Source organism: Excalfactoria chinensis, chromosome 19 (assembly GCF_039878825.1).
Source record: "Excalfactoria chinensis isolate bCotChi1 chromosome 19, bCotChi1.hap2, whole genome shotgun sequence".
Taxonomy (NCBI): domain Eukaryota; kingdom Metazoa; phylum Chordata; class Aves; order Galliformes; family Phasianidae; genus Excalfactoria; species Excalfactoria chinensis.
In genome coordinates, this window is record NC_092843.1 from 6,104,473 (window position 1) to 6,121,494 (window position 17,022).

The following is a 17,022-nucleotide window of genomic DNA, read 5'->3' on the forward strand; positions in this document are numbered from 1 at the left end:
GCACCCGGCACAACATCAACTTCCCGCTTCCTGCAGCTCGGTGGGAATCAGAACCCACGGAGGGTGGGCACAGGGAGCGCGGGGCCGGAGCCTGACAGCAGCGTGGGCTGCACTGCGCTCCGGTGTGCAAAAGGCAGCGCTAACACACAAAGCACGGCAGCCATCTGCACCGCTCTGCTCTCAGCATTTATTCAGGAATGGGAGTCAGTGAAGTGGCCTGGGCTATTCCTGGGCTATTCCTTTTCAAAGCCCCGCAATACCACAGCCCTGTAAACATCCACATTCAAATGCCAACCTCAACGGGCTCCCCTCTGCAGCTTTTTAGTCCTAGAAGCAGGATTTGTGCACAGAGATCCAGCAGCGCCCTGCAGCTCCCAGCCACAGACACCCATTCAGTCACACAGGAGCTGTGGCCGAGGCGCTGTGTGCCCAATGAGGCCAGGCCGGGCCTTTCCTTACACGACCAATCTGACATTGCCTTGTTTGTCGAGCTCCACAATCCCAAGCTCTTTCAGGATCCGTATTCTCGTGTCAGTGGCTTTCATGTTCATTTTGTTCATCTGGGTGATGCTCAGCGCCGCTCTGGAAGGCAAGAAGGAAGTGCTGAGCACAGCAGGACGCGGAGCAGCAGCTCTGATGGAAAATGGTTTAAAAAAAAAGCACCTTTTCTGCCATTCCCACGTTTATTCAACCTGTCATCAGCTTTATTGCAATGCTGTTCTTAGCAGTGAGTGGTTTTAGGCCTTACCTGTTCTTATTTGAGACGAAGTGGTTAAACAGATGCCTGTACAAGCTGTTCAAGTCTGCCAGTTTCACGGTGCTTCTGATACTCCTGGGCACACTCTGAAGGGTTTCTTCAGTCAGCGGTTTGAACTGCGGCTCTGAAAGGTTGCGAACAGAAGATAAATGGTGCTTCACAAATCAGGGCAAAGAAGGAGGATACCTGCACTGCTTAGGAACCAAACTCCCAACTGGGTCTCAAGGAGGAAGGAGAGGAGGAAGATTCTCCCCCCAGACTGTTGTTATCACTACAGACAGGGTGAAACAAGGAACTGAAGGTCTGATGTGAGGTGTGATGTGCGTTAATAGACGTGCTCTGTCAGACACCAGTTGGACAAAACAACAACAAAGAACCAAGAATTCCTTTCTGTAAAGGATAAACGCATTAAACAAGGGTTATTTCTGTGGTAAAATAGTACACCGTCTTCTTCCATATCACCAGACAGAAACCCATCAAATCACACACAAAAAGCAGCAGTAAGTCCTGCACCACTCACCTTCAGCTGTGTCAGCGTCTACAGATTCTGAACACAACGGCTGCAAATGAACAAGAGAAGGTCAGAATGTCAGGATTTCTTGTGAGTTTGGCTGAGAAATTGTTTGTTTTTTACAATCTCATTTCTGGGTGAGCAGTTACATCTTATTTGGACAACCGAGGATCTTGCAGCCACTGAAGCCAGCAGCAGAATCTCAGGTGTTCAGCAAATCCTGGTTTCAAATAAAATATGCTTAAAATACAGCTCTGACCAAAAAATCCCCCCCAAATCTTCATTGTTTTGCTATTATTCTGAGACCAAGACCAAATCTTTGCAGATAATTCTATTACAATGTTGTGCTACAAGTAGATATGGGAGAATATCCAACTTTTTAACAAGTGTTAGTTTAGATCTGAGTTGAAGTACACTGAAATTATTGCTAGTCCAAACTGCGCTGAATTGAATCTATCACATTCTTTGCTGCCATCCAAAGTCTTCTTAAATAATGTAAGGAGAGAACATTTCCCAATGAAAAGAAAAACAGCAACAACAAAAAAACAACAAGCAAACAAGGAGAAAAGTCTTTTGTCTAAACAGGTTTTCCTCTATAGGCAATTCAATGAGGACAAAGAACCAACTTAACCAGTAAACAATAAAGAAGTTTGTTAGAAACTTCAGCCCCGTTTCTGAAAGATTCAATTCAAGGCAGGAAGGTACCAGCCCAGCCCTTCTGACATCAGCCGAGCTGCTTCTGCACTACCAGTGCTCTGTGCCTAATTACCTTTCCAACCAGCGACTCCATTTCTTTAGCAGCTTGGCATCCTAACAGCTGTGCTGCTGCCTGTTCTTCTTCAGACAGAGGCGAGGGCTAGAAAAAAAAGAAGACATTTGTCATATTAGCCACTTCCAGTCTAACTTCAACTAAATACTACTGGCTTAACCGCTGAGCAATGAATCAGGCTGGCTACATGTCATAGTTCCCAACAGACCCGTGTCTACCCAGAGGTTACACAAATGCCTGGCTGTGTAGAGCAGTGAGGCCCAACTTAGTGACATGAAAACACTACCTGGAGATCAGCGCGTTGCTGCAGTGTCTGAACGATCTTCATGGTGCCCTCTAGGGCAGCACGGATGCCATTCATGGATTCTCTCTGCTCTAAGGAAACTTTTTCCAGCTGTGCACATAACGCTTTGTAACGAGATTTCACCACGGAGATTTCTTCTAAGAGAGCAAGTGGGTTTTCCTATGTAGAAATGAAAAGTCTGTTTAAACTGTCCAGTAACAGAAAACCTGTCAGCACATAAGAATTAAAAGCATGGCATTAAGACCGGCCCTTTCCAATAAAAGGTGCAGTTGAGAGTATCTTTTTTTTCACAGGCACAAATGGTAGATGCTGTTAATAAATCAATACAGCCCCGTGGTTCTATAATAAATACAGCAGGAGGCCTTTATTGTGATGGCAAATATGACATGGCTTTTTGGATTTGGAAGAAGGTAGAGATTTTGAAACAAAAGGATTCTATATCAGACTGTATGTCGCAATGCACACAAAAACAAGGGCTTTCTATGAGATTTTCGCTTGCTGCCATTGGTTGTTTCCCTCCCCAGCACAGTACCTGGCACTGTTGGCCAGCAGGCTCCTCTCTGCTCTCACACTGGGGCTGCACTTCAGCTGAGATAGGGAACCATCTCTACCATCAGGTGCTCACCTCACTGCTCACCCCTCAGCATAAAACATGGGAGAGTTTCACTCTAGCAGAAATGTACACCTTCTGCTCGTTGCTGCACTGCATTCATATTATGGCAGATACCTTGGTGTACATACAGTAAACATCTCACAGCCACATAAACATTCACGTATTTTCAGCCTAAAGAAAAATAACTGTTTATTACCAATTTCAGGCAGAATGCCATAAAATCTATTCAATTAATTTGAATACACTACCTCTGCTGCTGGATTATCGGGAAGACTTTTCATTATCTCAAATTCCAATCTGTGTTGAATGTAATCCAGATCAGACTCTGCCTTCTGGAACTGAAACATTTAGGGTTAGACACAATGTACTGCAAACAAAACCCGAAGACTAAGCTCAGCCATGTGCCTGTCTGTACTCAGAAAGGCAGAAGACAGGTGCCTGCATTGTAAAGGCTGATGAATTTCCAGCCCTTCCTGCCTGATAAACAGATAATACAACTGATGACAACATATTGCTTTCCCTGGGATAAATAAGGCACCAGAGAACGATGTTCACTGCCTGTACGCAGCCTGCTGACAGCATCAGTGCTGCTACTGCAACACCTCTGGAAGACTCTGCATCAAGGAGAGGTGGTTTACTCAGGTCAGTGCAATCATTGGGGGGTTCACAGTGACAAAACACTGTGATAAAATGAAGTCAGAACTCTTGTCATTCACTTCGCTCAGTGCAGTTGTGACTAATTGGATTGAGCTTAACTCTGAAGTAATCAATACAGCTTTCGTAAGGATCAAAATAAGGCTATATTTGTTAGAGCCCATCTGATTAGTAACTGTTGGGAATGCAGACAGTCAAGATGGACGGATTTCAGCGTTATCCATAAAGATCTGTTCTTGAAATACTGCAGTATTGATCATTTGGGAACGCCAAGCTAATGGAAAGCCATGAATGCTGTGCTGCTGCTGGCCCTCAGGACAGAAAGGGGACAGGAATGTGCTGCGTGTCCATCCTGCAGCCCCGGCTTCACCCTTTGTGCTCAATGAAAACACGCAGTACCAACATTTCTCCTGAAACTGTACTAACTACAGAAGAGACAAAGGTTATTATCAGCAATTTCAGAACACTGTTATAGGCCCAGGGATGCATTATGATCCACTTTCCTTGAATTTGTGTTTATTTCTTGTAGCGTTTATGGAAACACGCACCTCCAAAACCCCCAAGTGAAGCTTATGGGCTGTGTGACGAGTTCTGCACAGCAGTCACCTGGAAGATGCAGTTTCTGAGATGTAAATGTGTAACTTACTCACAGGCTGAGAGGAAAGCAACACAACCGGAGGCACCACGCACGCCATCGCTGCACGCTCTGCTTTCAGATGCTTTGACAATACTATTGCACTGCTAGCTGTGAAGTACAGTAGTGCAATAAAGTCAGAGCATTCGTTAGCAGCAATTCTCAACAAGCAATCAATACACTCAAAACATGTGTTGGAAAGAAGTAAGTTGAACCAGGTTTGTGGGTCGTGGACATTTGGGTAAGGACTTGTTTTTCCAATCACCTCCAGTCTCAGACACAACAGCACTTATAGATGCAGCTCCATAGCAGGGAGCACTGCAGACAGCACTGCTGGCCAATGCCCTTTTAACATTGCACTGCTTTGTGTATGATCACTAGTAGTACAACATAAAAAGGGCGCCGGACAGACACCGCTCAATGGGACAGGTGGGCTCACCCTTCTACAAATGGCAGCAGAAACCAACTGAAAGGCTCTGAGTGCAGCACCTGCCCACTCCTCCACTTCTACTAATTGTACTGAATGGATGTGCGCAGAATTTAAGTTCCTTTCAATGCAAACCGCTGAAGTACACACTGAAAAGCACTGCAAGTGAGTCAGCTTTACAGCTTCTTGCATAATAAATCTCACACTGTAGATGCTGAGGTTCATTCAGCTCTTCGTGTCACCACGCTTTGAGCACTAGGCTCTATTAACTGGAGATTACCATTCACATTGTTCTTTGTAAGCTCCTACAAGTTATTTATCCCTGGTTCCATGAGGTGAAGCTCTGCACAGAACGTGTGTCAGAACCCCTGGGGAAATAAGAAGTGTTATTTCATCACACTTGTGTAGGGAGAGCCAACCTCATGGGCAGCCCAGGAGGAAGAAGCAACAAGCAGAAGGGAAAACAAGAGGCATCAATCAACACAGATGCCATTTAGATAAATGAACTTATTGACACAGAGTTATTACATTTCCATAAGAGGTTTACATACAGGAAATCAGCTTCCAAATGGATTCCCCAATGGGTCAAGACTCAGCTATAATCTCACAACCCCTATCCTGTATTCTGTGTCTCTTAGCAATGTTACAGCGTTCTGATAAGAGAGACTATTAAACTCCACTTTCCTTTAATTAGGAATTCAAACCAAAGCTTCTGGAAAGGGGGGAACATCAAGCAGGAACTGGCTGTGCTGCTTCTGTGTCTGCACTGAGTGATGTCCTCTCTGCCATTCACGTGGAGCCCCTTTCTGCTCTGTCAACAAAGGTACCTAACGGACAATGTAATGATAATTTGGTGATCATTGATAGTAACTGTCAATGTTTGGGATTCCAAGAATTCCTGGAAGACACAAAGGAGTGCAGTGCTGGACGAGCAATCCCAGGGAGAGCACTTAACTCGTGTGAGGAATGAACTGATCTCATTAAGCATTTACACGCATAAAACATTCCCGAAGGGTTTCAGATAGAGAGAAAAAGAGAAAACCGACAAACAACTACGTGTGTAACAAAACGACATGAAAGCAAACAGAAAGGTCGGGAAGCGAAAGGCGCCAAACAGAACTCCAGCTGAAGGGTTCCGCTGCCCCTGTGGGTGTGTGAGGGCACAGCATCGCTTTCCTTCGCTCTGTAACTTTCTTTCCGCTGTCGGAGGACGGGCAGCGTTACATAAGGGCGCTGCGCTGCGCCGCCGGGAACGTCTGAGAGCAGCGGAGAGCGGTGAGGGCCGGGACTGCGGGGCCCGGGGGGAAACGGAGCCGAAGGGAGCCGAGAGGAACCGAAGGGAGCCGAGAGGAGCCGAAAGGAGCCGAGGGGAGCCGAGAGGAGCCCGGGTCGCGGCGCCGCCTCAGCGCTGGGCGGGAAACCGCCGCCCCGCTCCCCCCGCGGCTGTGCGCGCCGATGGGAGCGGCCGGCCTCTACCCGCCGGGCCAGGTGTGAGCCGTGCCCCCCCCCACCGCCGGCACTACATGGACTCGTCCGAGCGCGCCGCGCTCCACGCCCCCCCCCCCGGCCCTCCCCAACCTCCTCACGGGGCGGCGGGGAAATGGAGCGGCGCGGCCCAACAGCTCCGCGGGGCCTCCACCGGGCGGCGGCGGTGTGGAGCGCGGCTCCCTCCAGGTAGAGGGGAGCGGCAGCACGGCCCGGCCGCCGCGCTCAGGGCGGAACGGAGCGGCACGGGGAGCCCCGCCCCCACCGGGCTGTGTGTGTGTGTGTGTGTGTGTTGGGGGGGGGTGGCGAACGGAACCGACCGGCCCGGCCCAACCCGCCCGAGCCGAGGCGGGCGGCAGCCGCCCCCTGAGGGCCGCGCCCCCGTTCTGCCCCTCCCGCGGGCTCCGCTCGGGCCCGGCTCTGCTCGGACGGCCGCTTTACGCCCTCGCGCCCCCGGCCGCGCCCGCGGCACCTTCCCCCCCCCGGGCCGCAGCTCCTGGGCCCTTCGAGGCGCGGCCGCCGCCCCCCGGCCCCGGCCCCGCCGCCTCCCGCGCTCACCATGGTCTCCAGCCTGGTAACCGCCGTCTCCATGTTGAATAGTTGACATTCCTCAGGCGGCGGCGGGGAGATGCCCACCCCCCGCCCCGCAGGGTGGGAGAGACGGAGGCTCCGATTGGGCAGCTGTCACTCGGCGCTCCCTTCCCGTTGGCTCGCGGCTGACAGAGGCCTCTCGCTATTGGTCGGGAAGGAATGTAAACCCTCTCTGAGGTAGAGGGAAGGCTATTGGTTGGTGGAAAGGCTGCGGGCGGTGAGTGGTTGGGGGAGGGAGCTTCGCGAGCCGCCATTGGGCCGGAGTGGAATCCAGCTGGGATTGGATGGAAAAGAGAGTGCTGGGCTGCTATTGGCGGGAAAGGGTCGCTCCTCGAGCCGCAGCCTATCGCAGCGCGGCGAGGGCGCGCCTCGGTCCAATGGCGGAGCGGAGCAGCGCCCGGCCCACGATTGGCCCTTTCTTCTCTCCCGTCGAGCTCGGGCCCGGCGGCCAATCAGCGCACGGCTGGCGGGGGCCGCGGGTGGAGGCGGCGGAGAGCGGCGCTGCCATTGGCTGCGAGCGGCGCGAGGAGCGGTTTGAATCGGCGGCGCCGGGCGGGCGGTGAGAGGGTGAGGGGAGCGGGCGGAGGGGAGGGGGCAGCGGGGGACCACCGATCTCGGGCCTGGGGCCGCACCCGGCTGGTGGCGGGCTGCAGGAGCGGGATGTCCCGGTGCGCTGTCCCGGTGCGCAGACACGGCGCCGTGGGACGTGGCCGCGTTGTGTGTCCGCTGCGAGCGGCTCTGGGAGGGGCCGCGCCGGCTGCCCGTGTGAACGTTAACGGGGAACCTCTCTGTTCCAGCAGCGATGGCAAAGCGCACCCAGCGCCGCAAGCAGCCGGCGGGCAGAACCAGACCCGGGCGGGGCAGGAAGGCCGGGGCGGCCGCGGGGCGGTCACGGCGCTCAGCCTTTCGTACGACGCCTCCGAGCTCGGCAGCGCTCCCAGGCCGCGCTGATGACGGCGCTGCCAGCCGGCCCGGCTCGGCTCACCTCCCTCCGCACGCAGCCCGGCCGTCGCTCCGCTCGCTGCCGTTGCCCCGCGTGAAACACGCGGTCGGGCCTTTGGCAGCGGTAGCGTGGCTGCTGTACTGCTGGTGCCGCGGCGCTGTCATACAGGTACGTCATACTGTCATACAGGTACGTCGTACTGTCATACAGGTGCGTCATACTGTCATACAGGTACGTGCTCTGCTCCATGCCGCTGTGTGCTGCTGTTCTGCCCACACGGCGTTGGGTTAGAGAACGGCTGTAAGTGCAGCCCTATCCACTGCAACACCTGGAGCATGTCCTGCACTGGGGGCTGAAGGAATAGCTGCAAGAAAAGCGTTGTAACATCTTCAAACACCTGAATGGCTGGAAGGTGTGCGTTAAATGTGTGAAATGCAGCTCTTTATTGCAGCATCAGAAGGATTTGCAGCGTCTGAAGGCACGGCCTTTCTTTAATAGCAGACACGACTGCTCACGTCGGATGTGAATCGCAGCTTAGAGTTCATAGATGGAGTGAGAAGGTCTGTTTGATACAGTCACTCCTTGGGTTCCTGCTGTGTGGTGAAATCGTGTACCTTAATGGTTCTGCTGACCCCAGTGAGAACTTTGCACTGGAACTGCCGACAGTGATCAGAGCTCTCTGCAAATGCAGCTTAGTGAAAATGGCCTTGTGGTTTCTCTTTGTAGAGTTTTATGGCGGTTAAAGAGATGATGTTTCCATCGCAAACCTACTTCAAGGAGCTAAATGCATTCAAAGAGCAGCTGGAAAAGCTGGAAATGGAGTTTTCCAGACTACAAGGAATACTGCAGGTCAGTCTCAGTCCCACTGGGGCAGGGTGGTGGTTTTTTGCCTCAGTGAGGAGTGTTTCACCCCTCTACAATCAGCATTACTAAGCTGCAGTTACTTCATGGCAAAATGGAGCTGGTTTTCCAGTGAGACCTTCTATCAACTGAAGCCAGAACCTCCTGTCTCAAAAAATCCCCCGTGCTTTTAGCAGTGGATTTATTATTCTCTTATTTGTGTTGTTTTCAGAAGAGTGGGATTACGACTTCAGAAAGCTCTCATTGTCAGAGGTGCAATAAAGCAGTTCTGGGTGCTCCTGTAGAAGTGAAGCCAGACCCTCCACCATCAGTTCCTGGGCCTCCTGCAGTGCAGCTGCAGCCCACAGCTGTGCCACTGCCACCTCCTCCTCCTCCTCCTCCACCACCACCACTGCCACCACCAAAGCTGCCCGCAGCACCTCTCCTCCTCAAACGTGGCAATGGCTCTAAAGCACTTCTGGTAAGGATTGAGATGGTTCTACTTCATGGCTGAGTTCTTTTGTGGGTTCATGGGGAACGTATCTTCGTGAATGAGCAGCCCCTTGCTGATCCTAATCTCCCTTCCAACCGTGTTTTGTTCTTAGGAGCCATCAGTTAAAAAAGATGCACCGATGCACATCACTCTCAAAGATCTCCTGAATGTAAAGCTGAGGAAGACAGACAACAGCCTGAGAACAGACAAGGTAAACCAGGGGACGTGTGGATAATGGTGCACTGGTTCCAACTGTGTACTGGAACCAGAGCATTTCCTGCTGGGCTTGTTTTGGCCCCTCGGAGTTTTTCAAGAAGTTAACTAGCAAAATCTCAGTGTCCAGCTGTACTGAACCCTGATTCTCTATGTTGGCACTGGAAATGAGCAAATTAAATGGCTGACACCAATGTCAGCTCACGTGCAGCACAACCCTTCTGGTTTTTAGATGAAGGGCTTTGCAGCATCAATATGTTTTGCTCTTTCTTTTGCCTAATTGAGATCTTGTTTGCAGTTGTTTGCATTTAAACAAGTAGAAGCTTATCCAAGGTGCATTTAAAATCTCCATCATTCAAAAAGCCATAAAGCACTGAAATCTTTCAGGATACAAACGTTAAATGGATCTGTGATCAGTGAGGCCTTCTAAAGTTTATCTGTGGTATCCTTATTTTCTGTCTTCAGGCAGGATCTCCACCGAGGACACGCAGGGCATTAATTACGGTCTCTGATTTACAGAGTGTTAATCTGAGATCCAAATCCAAGCCATCAGCTCACATTACAAGCTCCTTAACGTAAGATGCTTTCAGTCTTTCTTTAACATTAAATTCTCCCCTTCAAAGTACGTTTTTCTGTTCAGAGCAGTGACGGATGCTTTACAGGGTGGAAAGTGTTCCATTTAAACCTGTTTGTTTTGGGTTTTTTTCACAGTAATACCCCTCCTAAAAACCAGTTTGATCTTCGGAAACACCTTAAGAAAGTCAATGTACAAAGGTAAGCTGCACTCTGTTCTCTTGCTTGGTTTCTTCCTAACTAAAATCAGAATGAATCCCAATTAAGCTTCATTCCCAACCTTTTCAGAAGTCCTGGTGGCACTCCACTAAACAAAGAAAACACTGAATGTGGGACTGGGCTGACACCAATTATGACACAGGCACTACGGCGCAAATTCCAGGCAAGTCATGGTGTCTGTCTATGGGACAAGGAGCTGGCTTTAAAATCCATGCACTTTCATATGGATTTTTTCCCTGCAGTGCAGTGCTATCAGTGCCCAGTCCATAATCAGTGCCCACAAATAAAGGTGTTTGTTCCATCGTTCCCATTTAATGGTGAGGAAACTTCAGGATGTGAGTGTTGCTGCCCCTCTCCCAGCAGGTGATCAAACCTAGCTAAGCACAAAAATGGCTTTATCACCATTCCAGTACTGCCAGCACTGCCACTAAGATAAGACCTCTATGTAACAGAGCCTGAGGGTTCACCATAACTTCTACCTTAAGGCTTGGCCACGTCAGTTTTCTTTTATGCAACATCAGTGAAGGCTTACATTTGATCTCAATAGCAATTAGTACCAAGCTCACATCCCAAGGTCTGACCCAGCTCTTGTGTTAACAGATGGCACATCCAAAGAGTCCCTCACCGGCCCGGCTGAGCTCTGCAAACAGCTTTGATGAGCACAAGTAAGGTTGGCACAGCGCTGTGTTCTCACTTATGGTCAGGGAGCTGCTTGGATCACATTTGAATGTCACGGAGGCACAGTGGATGTGTGTGAGTGCGTTGGGAAGGGGGCATCCTGAAAACACTTTATCCAAAGCCTGCCCTGTTTTAAAGGCCACATCTTTGCACTGCGTCTCAATCTGGTTTGTATTCTGGATGGACAAAATGAGTCTCTTTCAGTATTTTAACGCCCGGTTGCTGCTGAAACAGGGACAGTTGTGTTCCTGGTGCTGGTTCTGCTTGTAATATATGTATGTTTGTTTATGGAAATGCAGTATTTTTATAACAAGACTGATCTTGACATAATTGCCCACATTGAAAGCAAAGCAGCACTGATGCCTCCTGGTGCTCCTGAAGTGAACGTTTACAGTCTTCCACAACCAATTACGTGGTTAAAAGCACATGAGACAACCGTACTATGTATTGCTTTGGGACCAGATGAGGTCAGCTCTGCTATTAAAGGCCGCACTGCTCGGAGGCACGCAGCTGGACGCTCCCAGGGCGCAGCAATGGAGCTCAGCGTTCAGCGTGGACACGGCGTGGCCTTGGGACAAAGCCCTGCTTTACAAGGACTGCGTTTCAGCCGCACTCGGGCTGCTTTGTACCCGCACATCGCTGTCGCTGCTGTCATTGCTGTCATTGCTGTTATTGCTGTCGGTGCCCGGCTCGCTCCTCAATACACGTGGTTCCGTCTCCCCGCGTTCAATGCGTGTTGCTCCCGGGGCGGGGCGGCGCAGGCGCGGCGTTGGCGCAGGCGCGGGGCCGGGCGTGGCGATGGCGGGTCCGATGGCGGGGCCCATGGCGGGGCCGGGCGGAGCGATGGCGGGGCCGGTGAGTCTGCGGGAGCTGCTGCTGGCCGGTAACGAGGCGAGCGGGACGGCTGCGGCGGGGCCGGGAGCGACGGCGGCTCCCGGAGAGGAGGAGGTGTGCGTGGTCGGCATCTTCGGCAAAACCGCGCTGCAGCTGTGCTCCGAGAAAGCGGCCCTGGTGAGCACCGTGTGCGACCGGCAGGTGTTCCCCCTCTTCGAACGGGAGGAGGCCGAGGAAGCGGGCGGCGGCGCGGGGAGGGATGGCGAGGCGGCCGGCAGGGACTACAACCATCTGCAGGCGTATTACAGCCAGGAGAGCCGCGTGCTGTACCTGGTGCTCACCTCCATCTGCGATACGCCGCAGCTGCTGCGGGCGTGCGGGGATCTGGCTGCGGCCGAGAGCCGGGAGGACGGCCCCGGAGTGCCGCTGCCCCACGCCGAAGCGCACGAGTTCTGGAAGCACCAGGAGAAGCTGCACTGCCTCAGCCTCCTGTACCTCTTCTCCGTGTGCCACATCCTGCTGTTGGTGCACCCCACTTGCTCCTTCGACATCACCTACGACCGCGTCTTCAGGGCGCTGGATGGGCTGCGGCAGAAGGTGCTGCCTTCCCTGAAGGCCGCCATCAAGGACTGCCCCGTGGGCAAGGAGTGGAAGCTGAACTGCAGGCCCTGCCCGCCCCGCCTGCTCTTCCTCTTCCAGCTTAACGGGGCCCTGAAGGTGGATCCCCCCCCGGGCAGGGGCCAGGACCCCTGCGGCCACCTGGAGAAGCCCCCCCCTAAGAAGCACTCCCCCAAGAGGAGGCTGCAGCACGCCCTGGAGGACCAGATCTACCGTATCTTCCGCAAGAGCCGAGTGCTGACCAACCAGAGCATCAACTGCCTGTTCACCGTGCCTGCCAACCAGGCCTTCGTGTACATCGTGGCCGGTGGGGCGCAGGACGGGGAGGATCCCGTGGCCATGCTGCTCGATCAGCTCAGGAGCAACTGCACCATGAGAGAGACGGACTCCCTGCTGGCTCCAACCCTATCGGGACCCCGGAGGTACCAGCTGATGCGTCACGGCAGGCAGCAGCTCTCCTTCTATGCAGAGAGCAGCAGCTCCAGCTCCAGCTCCTCGGGGCAGCTGGTGGACTGTACCCTGAAGGAGTTCTTGTGGCAGCACGTGGAGCTGGTGCTCAGCAAGAAGGGCTTCGATGACAGCGTGGGGAGGAACCCGCAGCCCTCTCACTTTGAGCTCCCGACCTACCAGAAATGGGTTGCCGCAGCCCTAAAGCTGTATGAAGTGACTATCGAAGGCAAAGATGACGACCCGACTTCGCTCACTGGCGAACTGAGCTCGAAAATCATGGGCAGCATCAAAGTTCTGGAAGGTTATTTAGATATAGACACCAAGTTCTCCGAAAACCGTTGCCAGAAAGCCCTGCCCATGGCCCACAGTGCCTACCAGTCCAACCTGCCCCACAATTACACCATGACGGTCCATAAGAATCAACTGGCCCAGGCCTTGCGTGTGTACAGCCAGCACGCCCGCGGCCCGGCCTTCCATAAGTATGCCATGCAGCTGAATGAGGACTGTTACAAGTTCTGGAGTAACGGGCACCAGCTTTGTGAGGAACGAAGTTTAACGGACCAGCACTGCGTGCACAAGTTTCATTTGCTCCCCAAAGCAGGTAAAGAAACTCATTTGTCATCGGTTCTCTCTGCTTAATTTTATACCTACTTTAAAACACCTTTAGATCCAGTGGCCAATTCGGGCCCTGTGTTCTGAGCAGCGTATTGCAGTTAGTGGGAGTGCATACAATGCAATTGCAATGCATGGAGCAGGGTATGGAAGAAGCTGTAGGCGGTAAGGCCTTGTTTCATGCCGTCAGTGTTGCAGAGGCATAATGCCCAGTGGCTGTTCTCATGTCCTTATGCCTTTGCATCCTCTGAATTCTGTTGAAAACAGACACCACCGCCCCACTCACATTAAGTAACATTTAGGAGCAAACCTGCTGTCAGTAATAACTTTGATTCTGCATTGCTAATTATGGGGGTTACACTGGAGCTCTTCTAACAAGAGACACAGAGGATAAAAAAAGCTCTTTGAGAAAGTTCTTTGCCCTCTGCCTCCTTGATTGGGTGCAACCAAGGGATGGAAACTGAGATGTTTATCTGCTTGATTTCCCTTCTAGGGGAGAAACCCGAAGCAGACAGAAATCCCCCAATCCTGTACCACAACAGCCGGGCTCGTTCCACTGGTGCCTGTAACTGTGGTAGAAAACAAGCTCCTCGTGACGACCCCTTCGACATCAAAGCAGCTAATTACGACTTCTACCAGGTAACTACTGAGCCTCTATTTTTGCTTCCAGCCGTGTTTTTGCATCATCAGCACAGCCTGTATTCTGAAGGGACCACAAACCGGTGTCCTCTTAACCTTATCAACTTGTAAATGTTGCTTAGAGAAAACGAGCCTGGAAGCACGATGGGCTGAGGGGGCAATTAAAGTGCATTGCACTGCATGCTAATTGCAAGTGGTCGGCTTTGCATCCATCATGCTTAGGCTGTGCTCCATTTGCTGTTTTGCATCTGGCGTAGCACGGATCTCTTGAGCCTGAATTGTACCTTCTGAATGGCCTGACTGAACTCTCCCGTCTCGGTGTCGAGTTGGAAAGTTAACCACGTTTTGTTTTTCGTAGCTGCTGGAAGAAAAATGCTGCGGGAAACTGGAACACATCAATTTTCCCATCTTTCAGCCAAGCACACCTGATCCAGCACCTGCCAGGGATGAGGCATCGCCTGCACCTCCGGAGGGTGAAATTGAGAAACTTAAAGAGAAAGAACCTCAGACTCAGGGTGAAAGCACAGGGCTGAGCTTAGCCCTCAGCCTGGGTCAGTCAACGGGCAGCTTGGGCACTTACCCAGCGGATGCCCAAGGAGGAGGGGACAACGCAGAAGGTCAGGGGCAGAGTGGGGAGTCCAAAAGTGAGAAAAGGCCGAGCCTGGTGGATCGTCAGGCATCCACTGTGGAGTACCTCCCTGGGATGCTCCATTCCAACTGCCCCAAAGGCCTTCTGCCCAAATTCTCCAGTTGGTCACTGGTGAAACTGGGGCCTGCTAAGGCTTATAACTTCCACACGGGCTTAGACCAGCAAGGCTTTATCCCGGGAACAAACTACTTAATGCCTTGGGACATTGTCATCAGGACGAGAGCTGAAGATGAAGGAGACTTAGATACCAATTCCTGGCCTGCTCCTAACAAGGCTATTCCTGCAAAAAGAAGCGCGGTTGTGATGGGAAGGGGAAGGCGGAGGGATGACATAGCTCGAGCTTTTGTAGGATTTGAGTACGAAGATGCACGTGGCAGGAGGTTCATGTGTTCAGGGCCTGATAAGGTGATGAAAGTGATGGGAGGGGGGCCGAAGGAGTCTGCCCTGAAAGCCCTCAATTCCGACATGCCACTCTACATCCTGTCCTCGACTCAGGGGCGGGGACTCAAGCCCCATTACGCTCAGTTCATGAGACTCTTTGTGGTGGTTCCTGACGCTCCGCTGCAAATAACGCTGACACCTCAGGTAAGAGATGGAATCTGTTACCTGCAGTGCAAAGGTTGAGTGCTGCAGTGTAAACTGCAAGGCCAGAAGGTGCAAAGTAGGAGGCGAAGGGTGACGGGGGTTTTTCCTTGAGTTGGGAAAGTTCTTTAATGCTGAATCACAAAAGAGTGGAACTCGCTTCTGAGATGGGATTGCAGTCAACTGCTGGGATATGAATCAGTTGGTGTTAGAAGTTAAGGAGGAATGCTTATTGAGGCTTGACTCAGCACCAGGATTCCAGCAGTATTATGAACGCACGCAGTTTAGCTCAACAGATACTTAATTTTGTTAATGTCTCACTGGTTTCTGATGCTTATCTGAAAGCCATCAGACAGGGAGCGTTTCAGTCCATCCTATTAGAGGAAGCTGGGATGCAGTGGATGCAGTGGCAATTTGTCGTGTTTGAAACAGGCAAGAACTGAAGGCTCTGTTTCTGCTGGCATCACTTTGTTGCTTATTCCCAACTTACTTATTTCCCTTGTGACACCTTATAACACTGAAGGGTATAAAAACACTCGGAAAGTCTGTTTTGCTCTGCACTGTAAGTTCCATGCATCAGATCCTCGTGTGAATAAGGCTTTCTCTGTTTATTAATATAGCTTATAGATGAACTGGATTAAGTGTTGCTGAAATGTTTTGTGTTTCAGTAACAGCTCAGGTGTCTCTGTGTGAGATCCCATGGATGGGGTGGTTAGTACTGCCTGAGGGCAGCTGGGCTTCTGATTTATTGGGAGCTGCAGCCTAAAATCCAGCATCTTGCCCATGGTGGAAGCTTGTGGATGGCTCACAGAAGCGAGTGAGTGGCGCAGTGGTTTGCTGCAGCCTGCTGAAGTGGGTGAGATCCCGACTGTAAGCAAGACGTAGTAGACTTCCCTGGATTCATTTGGCTCTTAAGTCTTCATTTTTCATGCGGAGGGTGGTGATGCACTGGAACAGGTTGCCCAAGGAGGCTGTGGGTGCCCCATCCCTGCAGGCATTCAAGGCCAGGCTGGATGTGGCTCTGGGCAGCCTGGGCTGCTGGTTGATGACCCTGCACACAGCAGGGGGTTGGAGCCAGATGATCATTGTGGGCCTTTTCACCCCAGGCCATTCTATGACTGCAGTGGTGACTGATGATGTACTCATTGGCTTCTTGTTCTCAGGTTCAGCCCGGGCCACCACCTTGCCCTGTGTTCTACCCCGAGAAGCAGGAAATCACGCTTCCATCGGACGGGCTGTGGGTGCTCAGGTTTCCCTATGCGTACGTGACGGAGCGCGGGCCGTGCTTTCCTCCCAAGGAAAGCCAACAGCTGATGAGTTACAAAGTTCTCCGAGGGATCCTGAAAGCGATGACGCAGTAAGGAGAGCTCTGGGAGATGGGCTGGAGTTCAAGGTGATGGTCCCAATCCAAATTATGGATTTAGATTCACGGGTGTCACTGATTTGTGTGACTCTCACTGTGTTTCCCGGGAACACAGACTGGAAATAAAGCCGAAGTGAAGAAGGGAATCCAAGAAAAGTGATTTTTCTGTTTATTAAGGTTTTGTATGTAAAAAATAAAAGCCGGTTATCACGATATACTGAGGCTGTACTACTGCTGTGTGGGTGATAATGCTGCTCCCTCTTCCTAATACTTATTAGAGGGTGGTGACGCACTGAACAGGTTGCCCAAGGAGGCTGTGGATGCCCCATCCCTGCAGGCATTCAAGGCCAGGCTGGATGTGGCTCTGGGCAGCCTGGGCTGCTGGTTGGTGACTCTGCACACAGCAGGGGGTTGGAGCCGGATGATCATTGTGGTCCTTTGCAACCCAGTCCATTCCACGATCCATTCTATGATTCCATTAGAGAGCCCTTAGCCACGAGCACAGCCCGATACGCTGAGATGAAGCTGTGAGACCTAACGTGGTTTCCCCGCTCTCGGTCCCCAATCAGCA

General features: G+C 52.0%; 3 protein-coding genes across 9 annotated transcripts; 2 read left to right on the plus strand and 1 right to left on the minus strand.

The window, feature by feature from the left end:
* Positions 1-166: 166 nt before the first annotated feature.
* On the minus strand, positions 167-6,895 carry SKA2 (spindle and kinetochore associated complex subunit 2). Its single transcript, XM_072353436.1, has 7 exons — positions 6,713-6,895; positions 3,203-3,292; positions 2,324-2,500; positions 2,038-2,124; positions 1,278-1,317; positions 749-881; positions 167-582 (listed from the first exon to the last, which is right to left on the minus strand). Exons 1-7 carry the CDS (start codon positions 6,743-6,745, stop codon positions 456-458), a joined length of 687 nt encoding a protein of 228 aa, XP_072209537.1. The 5' UTR covers positions 6,746-6,895; the 3' UTR covers positions 167-455.
* PRR11 (proline rich 11) lies at positions 6,148-10,762 on the plus strand. 7 transcript variants are annotated; one of them, XM_072353433.1, is made up of 11 exons: positions 6,148-6,343; positions 7,543-7,856; positions 7,899-7,919; positions 8,415-8,537; positions 8,761-9,009; positions 9,134-9,232; positions 9,700-9,809; positions 9,946-10,008; positions 10,096-10,189; positions 10,269-10,343; positions 10,627-10,762. In XM_072353433.1, the coding sequence occupies exons 1-10, from the start codon at positions 6,193-6,195 to the stop codon at positions 10,311-10,313; spliced, it is 1,269 nt and encodes a 422-aa protein (XP_072209534.1). In that variant the 5' UTR covers positions 6,148-6,192; the 3' UTR covers positions 10,314-10,343; positions 10,627-10,762. The 7 variants fall into 7 exon arrangements, with proteins under 7 accessions (XP_072209534.1, XP_072209530.1, XP_072209531.1 ...); XM_072353429.1 differs by lacking the exon at positions 10,269-10,343 and having other exon boundaries at positions 8,764-9,009; positions 10,627-10,760; XM_072353430.1 differs by lacking the exon at positions 10,269-10,343 and having other exon boundaries at positions 6,149-6,343; positions 9,949-10,008; positions 10,627-10,760.
* Positions 10,763-11,130: 368 nt separating this feature from the next.
* On the plus strand, positions 11,131-16,666 carry SMG8 (SMG8 nonsense mediated mRNA decay factor). The gene is made up of 4 exons (XM_072353426.1): positions 11,131-13,207; positions 13,712-13,857; positions 14,216-15,091; positions 16,252-16,666. Exons 1-4 carry the CDS (start codon positions 11,131-11,133, stop codon positions 16,447-16,449), a joined length of 3,297 nt encoding a protein of 1,098 aa, XP_072209527.1. The 3' UTR covers positions 16,450-16,666.
* Positions 16,667-17,022: the final 356 nt, after the last annotated feature.

Coding starts and splice junctions, on each gene's coding strand:
- PRR11 (XM_072353429.1), top strand. CDS start 6,193: ATGGACTCGTCCGAGCGCGCCGCGCTCCACGCCCCCCCCCCCGGCCCT. Junction 9,010..9,133: donor ATGGCTCTAAAGCACTTCTG/GTAAGGATTGAG, acceptor TTTTGTTCTTAG/GAGCCATCAGTTAAAAAAGA. Junction 9,233..9,699: donor ACAGCCTGAGAACAGACAAG/GTAAACCAGGGG, acceptor TTCTGTCTTCAG/GCAGGATCTCCACCGAGGAC.
- SMG8 (XM_072353426.1), top strand. CDS start 11,131: ATGAGACAACCGTACTATGTATTGCTTTGGGACCAGATGAGGTCAGCT. Junction 13,208..13,711: donor TCATTTGCTCCCCAAAGCAG/GTAAAGAAACTC, acceptor TTTCCCTTCTAG/GGGAGAAACCCGAAGCAGAC. Junction 15,092..16,251: donor AAATAACGCTGACACCTCAG/GTAAGAGATGGA, acceptor TCTTGTTCTCAG/GTTCAGCCCGGGCCACCACC.
- SKA2 (XM_072353436.1), bottom strand. CDS start 6,745: ATGGAGACGGCGGTTACCAGGCTGGAGACCATG. Junction 1,318..2,037: donor TGGAGTCGCTGGTTGGAAAG/GTAATTAGGCAC, acceptor GTTCATTTGCAG/CCGTTGTGTTCAGAATCTGT. Junction 882..1,277: donor AGACGCTGACACAGCTGAAG/GTGAGTGGTGCA, acceptor GCAACCTTTCAG/AGCCGCAGTTCAAACCGCTG.